Genomic DNA, 8,331 nt, shown 5'->3' with positions numbered 1-8,331 from the left:
TGTGATTCCCAGGCTGGTCTATGGAAGCCCGGAGTCAGAGTATCAGAGTGAGCCAGACTCTGTAAGACTAACAATTTGTGGCATTTGCTCTTGAATTATGAGTTTCCAAATGAGGTACGAGTTATGATGACTGCTACAGGTGGTGCTACATGCATGTGGGAGTTTTACTTACACAAAACTATGTTCAGAGGGCAGAATGACAAATAGAGATAACCAATCAGGTTGTAGAGGAGGAGGGTCCAAGCAACTAGAGGAGGTGGGACCAGGACATCTGATTGGTTGATCACATTGGGCACATTGCTTTAGTTGCTTGGACCCACATTTTTATGTAAATAAGACTTCCATGAGCGAGCTGCACAAATGCCTCTGGACTTCCAGAGCCCTGTCACCTGCCCAGAAGAAACTAACGTTTGCAGAGAGAAGCATTGGTCGTGCATGGACCAGTTACCACCAAACACACGTTCGGCATCTGAACCGACTTGGGTCTCTCTCTTCATTGCGGCACTTGCAATTAGGAAAGATCTGAAATGTGGACGTTTAGTCCAGAAACCCTGCAGATTGCAGCTGGAAGGACACAGCAACATGAGCAAATACGGCACTTTTTCTGCATGTGGCCATCTAGAGGCTCTAATGTCGCTCATTAAAACCAGGTCCGAATGCTGCAAAGGATGAGATCACACAATGAGTGTCAGTGTGTCCCACCTGTGTGCTGGTAAATTACCATTTAGTTAATCACACCACATGGTATTTTTTCCATTAAAATCAATGCTCCTTTTCTCAGGCAGTCATAAATCTCTGTCACTGACATGACAGTCCACTCATTTGTAAATAATGAGTCTCTGTACACAAGCTGCTCGATCTCATTTGCAAGTTTAAAGATCAAAATATGTACACAGGAGCTAGCAGTGAGGATCTTCTGCAGGTCAGCTTTTTGCCTTTGAAGGCTTGGAAATTTTTAGAGCCGTCGTGAGCTTGTGCCGTTCTATCTTTGGGGGGTTCGCACACGGATTTCTAATTATCTGCAAAACCATTACAGCTCGTCGCAACATCCCAAATTTCACTGTACAACCTTGGGTCCAGTTGGTGAGGTGAACATCACCGTTTGTGTCCTGACACATCACTGCCTGGGACTTCTCGCCTGTAATACAGGCAGTGACCAGGTTACGATTGAGATGTGTTCCCTAAGTCTGACTTTAAGTCAAATTTGTAGGTAAGTTGGAGCAATAATAGTACAGCCCATAACTATTATTAGACAGTGATAATAAAAGTATCTACATGCAGTACTGAACTGTATCTCGGGCCGATGAACAATGAACGAAGCTGCGCAATGTTTTCATGACCATCACAAAGTAGTGTTCCTCTACCTGTCCATCCGTGCTTTCGGTGTCTCCTATTGTGTTTCTGGGTCCTGGTCGTACCCTTGCCAGTTGTGCCATTTGGCGAATCTGCCCCTCTAGTCTTGTATAGTGTCGTGTGCCTGGTGTGCTGCGTCTTTGGTCCCATATATCCATCTGTGAGTATGAGTTGTCCATAAGTCTGGGGACTGCCTGCACACTCGTGCTTTTTCCAGGTTATGTACCGTCTTTCCGCACATAGATGGACGCCTTCCTTTATTAGCATCTTCCTACTAGACCTCGTCCTCGTGTGATCACCAGGAGATGCACGGACATTCTGCCAATCAGAATACAGAGCTAAGTAGCAAGGCTAATTCCCTATGATTCAGGACAATACTCCAGTAGCGACATACTCCAAAAGGGATGTTTCCTTAAACATAAAACCGGCGGGCATTGAACGAGGACAGTTCACCATCTCCCTTCCCCTTCTGTGCAGCACACCCACAGAGCAGAGCTGACAGATTCCACTGCGCTGTGTTTAGATGCTTCTGTCTGCTGTACTTGGCTGTCACCTGTCTAAGAACGAAAAAACAATCTCGTCATGTCTCATGTGAAAATATCAAAGGCCGCCTCGTTCATCATCTGCACAGGGTAAAATGCATGAAAACACCCTTCTAAATAAAGCTCAGTGGAGCCAGCTGGTAACGATCTGTACAATTGACATTGGACCAAAAGTACATTAAAGTTTATATTTTGGGAGGCTGTCTATCTGTCATCCATCCATCCATCTTGCATCACCTTATCCGAGTTAGTATCATAGGTGGGCTTTATGTTGTCTGTATGTTACCTGTAGGTGATCAGTCTGTGGACTTCTTCATCTCTGCTTAACCAAAGTTTATGGGTTTGAAGTTGCAGAAGTACCTTTGTTGAATTAAAAGCATACACTGTGAGAGTGATCCACGCACAGGTCCAAAACGGTCAGAATGGATGAGCTTGCCGTGTAGTTTAAGGTTTGGCACCACAATGCTACCCTCAGAATAATGATGTTTTCTGTCCAAAGCCATATATAGTCAGGGAAAGTCCATCGATCTTCCAACCAATTATGCTGGTCCGGGTTGCAGAAGGTCCCTGGAACCTATGTCATGCAGCACGGTACAAAGATGCGGTGCCTTCTGGATGGGATGCTAGTCCATCACAGGGCACGTACACATACACTCACACTGTGCCTAATTGCATGTCTTTTCTGTGACAGGACACAGTAGTCCTGGGATGCCCCTGCCTCTGGGATTGTCCCTGCCTCCGGGATTGTCCCTGCCTCCGGGATTGTCCCTGCCTCCAGGATGCCCTTGCCTCTGGGATTGTCGCTGCCTCTGGGATTGTCGCTGCCTCTGGGATTGTCCCTGCCTCCAGGATTGCCCCTGCCCACCACGCAATCAGCCTTCACTTCTTCTTCACTGAAGTCCACCCTTATAGGCGGCGAGTGGCTCAGTGGGCTAAGTCTGTGTTTGCGAGTGGAAAGTATCTGGTTCAAACCGCAGCCTTGACAAAACAAGGCCCCCAGCCCCCAGCCCCAGGGGTACTGCAATAGCTGACCCAGTGCTGAGACACCATCCCCAAGCTATGGAGGTATGCAAAGAAAGGAAAAAAAAAAACTCTAATGTACCTGTACTCATACTCGTGCAAATGGCAAATAAAGGATTTATCATCCTGTCACAGACTCCATGTTTCTGCTCCGATGAGGCGCCCCTCACGTCCTCCACGCACCACACACTAATAACCATAAGAAAAATCAGACTGAATTAATTAGCTATTAGTACTTTGCACTGACACGCAGCAGATGTTACACTGTAATTGAAAACTGCTAATTCTGCTTCGAAGGCCAACCACCTTCTACAACCAAGTCTTTGGAACCAGGAGAAAAAAAACCCGATGCAAACGCGGAGGAATCGAACCCGTGACCCAGGAGGTGCGAGAGCAGAGCCGCCCAGAACCACTGAAGCAGAACATATGGAAACGTGATAGAGAAACACGAGGCCCTTCCTTTGTTCTCTGACACTGTACCGCAGCTTAAACTTCAGTGTCATCAGAGGCCAAACGGAGTGACAATTTATAGGTCTCAGCTATGAAAAGTTTATTATATAATCAGCCTCACTTTATAACAATATACGGTTTATCAAATCAAGTCACGTGTGTAATACCATGTAAAACTATTCAGTAATACAGTCAGAATACAAGTATAAAATGGCTTCAAAATGGCACTTTGAACATTAAGTCAGTTTTCATCTTCCGTGACATCTTCTAGATCATCCTCGTCATCATCCTCATCATCATCTTCCTCTTCTCTTTTCATGCTTCTGTTTGGAGTCCCCGGTTGCTATGGTAAATTAGGCAGTAATTAATTTGGTTTACAAACAGAATTGACGGGTTCTAGGACATCCATGCGCCGTGGGCATCGACTCAGTGTTCAGCAGAGCCATATCTGCAGGATGAACTGGACCCGAGATGGGTCTCGTTATTTTGGGGGGGGGGGGGGGGGTGCCCTAACCCTGACCCCCGGAGAAATGAAAAGGAGAGGACTTCAGAGACGACTGCTAGAACTGTTCTCCCTTCTCTGTTAGACATTCACAATGGTCAATGTAGCCACTGGCATGATCAGGACCCCATCGCACCCGTTTCTCAAGCTCCATCGCTATTTGTATAATCTTTCCCCAACAATAAGTCAGGTAACTGCAGTAATGGGCAAATGAAGCTTCATGAACCATTAGATGTATTTTCTGACCCCACTAGGTGGCGCTCTCTTTTCATAAAAGGGGTTCTAAGCATGCCCAACAACAAACCAAGAGCACCATCTAACGGGGTCAAAAAATACAGCAAATGGTTCATTGAGCTTAATTTGTCCATCACTAGTTAACTGCATTTTTTAAAATTGTTAATATTATACTTATATGTTTCACAATTTGTATTATTTCATTTCTGATATTTATTACTTTTCATTCTCACTGTGACCATCCATCCATCCATAAGTGCTTGTCCTAATTAGGGTCATGGGGATCCGGAGCCTACCCTAAAGGCAGGGCATAAACCCAGGATGGGGCGCCAACCCATCACAGGGCACACACAAATTCATTCCTATGGTGAATTTGCGTCAATTCAACTTAGAGTGTTTTTGGACTGTGAGGGGGACACCAGAGCACCTGGAGGAAGCCCCACAACGACATGGGGAGAACATGCAAACTCCACACGGAGCCACAGGGGAGACGCGTGGTGTGAGGCAACAATGCTAACCCCTACGCCACTTTGCCACCTGGCACCAACGAGAGTGAGATTTCACCTCAGTGTATGACTCTACGCATAATATATCTGAATTTTACAGTAAAACACACGTTGACTGAAGTGTAGCACTGGTCTGAATTACGAGAGCGCGATACGTCCACCGTGTGCCGCTTTGACACTCAGGCCGGCAGCTATCGATAACGTGAAACCCCTGCACTTGGCTGACCTGCAGCGTCCCCGATTTGCCCAGGCTGGACGTGGTGCGGTTCAGCGAGCCTCTGGTATTGGCACGGACGATGTCCAAGCGGGTCGGGTAGTCTGGGGGATGCAGGAGGCTCCTGAAGACCTGGAGAAGATGACGGAAGGTCAGACAGCCCCCCCCAAAGTAAGCTTTAGCTGAACTGTAAAGAACAGAAGGGTGACTGTAGGGAGAACCCAAAGACACACGGGCCAGTCATAGATAGATAAAGAAAGGCTTTAATCACAGTCTGGCATGAAGTATTTCAGGAAATCTGGGAACTCTGGACAGTTACATGAGGCGCTTAATGGGATGTAAGTATCATATCATTCATATATGCTCCATAGTCCAAGCTCAGAGAAAACCTGCCGATGGCCTGTGTCTGTTCTGATGCTTGCCACCCATGCAGCATTCCCTGTGTCTCCCTGGATTTTTGACAAGAGTGCCTGCTGTATGCTTAACTGGAACGTCATCCAGTAATGTGCTTGTTCCTTCATTTATCCAACAGATGTTACGTTCTTCTGCTTCCACCTCTACGAAAAACACCCCAGATTTGACTGATTCCCGCTAAAATCCCTGTTCGGTTATACACTCAGGTTAAACTAACATAAAGATTCCAATCAGGACAAAGCTGATTTTGAGAAACTTTCGAGAGCCTTTACCGAACGACATAGGATCCCAAAATGAATAGCAGCGGGAATCCACATTGAAAGACCCCCTGAAGTCAACATGAAGAGATGAGCTCTGGCCATATCTGCTTCACTGCATGCAGTGAGCAAAATACCCCAACTGCATTGTGGGTGTGCAGAGTAATGTTCTACTTTTCTGTCACCTTTGACAGTGACGTGGCCCTGTGCATTCCCAGGCATGCGAGGAGTGCTACAGAGTGCTCACCTCCAGGTCCTCCTCCTCATCAATGTTCTGGATGTGCTGGTATGCGGTAGTGAAGACCTCCAAGGCCTTCGCATGGAAGGCCATCTCAATGGTGATGAACTGTCCAAGAATGCTCTGCATGACGTATAATGACAGATCTTCAACCCTCTTCATTTTGTTTAAGTAGTTATATTGCATGTACTGCATTATAAATGAACCAGTGTTCCAATCACATCAAATAAGATCAATCAGTCAGATGGACCTTGATGTCACGTATCTTCTGCTTCTCAAACTCATCTATGGTTTCCTCCAGTTGGCGTGTCGTGCGTGTGGCGTCCATCGTAGCCCTCTGGAGCTCACTTTCAGCCTACCTCGAATCACAAGCACCACGTCAATCCCCCATTCCCAGCAAAACAACTCTGCTGACAGGTGCGCTTTCCCGGAACAGGGTCTCACACTAATTTCTCTGCATATTGTGACGTTGTATTCTGCAGTGAATGTTGCCGTAAAGCCCTGTGCAGACCCTTCCTGCTTAACAACACCGCAAACCCTGACACGCAACAATGGAAGATTCTGGAAGCTTTGAAGTCGAATACATCACCAGTTAGAAATGAATTACATCCTCCAGGACTGACCTGAGACTGAAGATCTGTTAAGGAGCCTCCTTTGATCCACAGTTAAGACATTTTTCGTAATCTTAGAAACATACATTATCGTTATATTAGGCTTAAAAGGGAAAAAAGGGCAACAGGTGACAAAAGTGGAGACCAAACTAAAATCCAAATCATTTATCTGATGTTTTTATCCAAAGCAACTCACAGTAGAGGGAATGGTTACAATTTACACTAATGGGCAAAACTGTGGAAACACTTCCAATTTTGAGAGACTGCAGAACTTTATTCCAGTTACTTATTTAATCATACAATGCATAATATCTGCAACATTCTTTGATTATTTAAAAACATTACTGCCGATATTCACACAGTAATTTTTAAAGTATAATGCCAAAAATGATGTGTGCTCTCTGGGATTTGAACCCATAACCTTTATGTTGTTAGCACAATGCTCTGAGTTCCAGAATCAATAAGAATCAAACTGATAACTAAGTGTTGAGGTGATACGCCGCGGGAAGCTTGGGCAAAGGATACGATGACCTGTCTGTCCGAGGGCCTCCTCTGCCTCATCCTCTCCAGTTGCTCCATCTGCTTGGTCTCCCGGGTCCTGACGTTCTGTGTGTTTTTCAGATCTTCCTGTTGGACACAAATGAATCAGGGCGCTAACACCCTCAGAGACAGCCTCCAAATGCTTATCTTGGGGCGCAGGCTCTCCTTACCCTCTTCAGCTTTACGACAGTACCATAGCTCTTTAAAGGCTCTATCACTTTCACCTCCAGTCGTTCCACCTGCAGAGTGTACATGGTTACAATGGCACATTAATCATGATGTCCTTTACAAGGGGTGGGGCTTTACCGTCACACCAACCACATACAGTCACATAAGATACAGTGGCACAACATTATGTTCCCCTGCATTACATATATACATAAAGAGATAGACAAGTGCAAAAAAATCGTCTCAAAACTATAATGGACATACTCAACATGTGGCTCTGGTCAGAATAAGAGTAAGGACTGATGTGTACCTCTGCTTGGCGATAATCCTGAATTTTGGCAAGCTGGTCTGCAAATAGTTTCAGGCCGCTCTTCAAACTGGGGGTCTCTGTGTCCGCGTACAGGCTGACCTCTCGGACCAGCAGGTCCGCCTTGTCCCGCAGACGGGCCGTTTTGCGGACATACGCGGCGAACAGCTGGCAGAGCTCCCCAAAGTGCTTCTCCACGTTGGTGATGTTCTCCTGAATCTGCCTCGTCTGGCCATCTCTACAGGCATGGGGAACACACATACACGCTGTCGGCCATCGAGCACTGATCCAAAAGTGACCAGCAACCCTTCCGGGCTTCACAACGCAGCGGGACCGCCATCTGCATGCAGGGACAATGGCAGGAGCGAGAGGAGGACGGGGCTGCCTATATATAGCTAAAAAAATTGCAGCGCACCTCAACACGAATATTTTTGATAGTAAATAATACCTACAACATTTATCTGATGTTCTGAGTTGGTTTTTTTTCAGCAGGCAATAGCCAGCTAGCTACAAGCTAACGGAGGAGACTCCGTTAACCACTGCCGTTAGTAGCGCGGTTAGCCGGCTATCATGCGCCACTTAAGCTATTACCTGGTTCTGGCGTCAGGAGTGCGACTCATGGTTACTAAATACAATATAAATACGACAGCTGAAACATAACGCGCACGGGGTAGTTTACCCGGTTAGCCCGGTTAGCTATAGAGCAGCAGCTATGGAGTCGTCTCCATGGAGACGCGGGGGTCAGTCCCACTTCCTTCCAGGAAAACCGGAAGTCATGTGCTCGGTGTTCGTCGGGATCCCGCGAGCGGTGTACGGAGCACGCACACAAAGGCGCTGTGAACGTGCAAAATCTATACTTGGCAGTGTGCTTGTGCGTTGCTTGTGTATCCATAAAACACATGTCCGATTTCTCTGTTTAAATGCAGCCTTTCTTACGGCTCCCAATATTTAATGTGTGCGTGTTTTTAGTCTTGT

General features: G+C 46.4%; 1 protein-coding gene across 2 annotated transcripts; it reads right to left on the bottom strand.

Moving 5' to 3' along the window:
- Positions 1-3,448: 3,448 nt before the first annotated feature.
- On the bottom strand, positions 3,449-8,112 carry cibar1 (CBY1 interacting BAR domain containing 1). Of its 2 annotated transcripts, none has more exons than XM_048994371.1 (9): positions 7,948-8,112; positions 7,360-7,594; positions 7,052-7,120; positions 6,867-6,968; positions 6,354-6,359; positions 5,981-6,085; positions 5,740-5,853; positions 4,834-4,953; positions 3,449-3,708 (listed from the first exon to the last, which is right to left on the bottom strand). In XM_048994371.1, exons 1-9 carry the CDS (start codon positions 7,974-7,976, stop codon positions 3,607-3,609), a joined length of 882 nt encoding a protein of 293 aa, XP_048850328.1. In that variant the 5' UTR covers positions 7,977-8,112; the 3' UTR covers positions 3,449-3,606. The 2 variants fall into 2 exon arrangements, with proteins under 2 accessions (XP_048850328.1, XP_048850329.1); XM_048994372.1 differs by having other exon boundaries at positions 7,809-7,948.
- Between the last annotated feature and the right edge of the window lie 219 nt (positions 8,113-8,331).

The sequence above is a fragment of the Brienomyrus brachyistius genome, chromosome 23 (genome assembly GCF_023856365.1).
Source record: "Brienomyrus brachyistius isolate T26 chromosome 23, BBRACH_0.4, whole genome shotgun sequence".
Lineage (NCBI taxonomy): Eukaryota > Metazoa > Chordata > Actinopteri > Osteoglossiformes > Mormyridae > Brienomyrus > Brienomyrus brachyistius.
The sequence above is the reverse complement of the archived record's forward strand: the minus strand, read 5'-3'. Positions and strand labels throughout refer to the sequence as shown.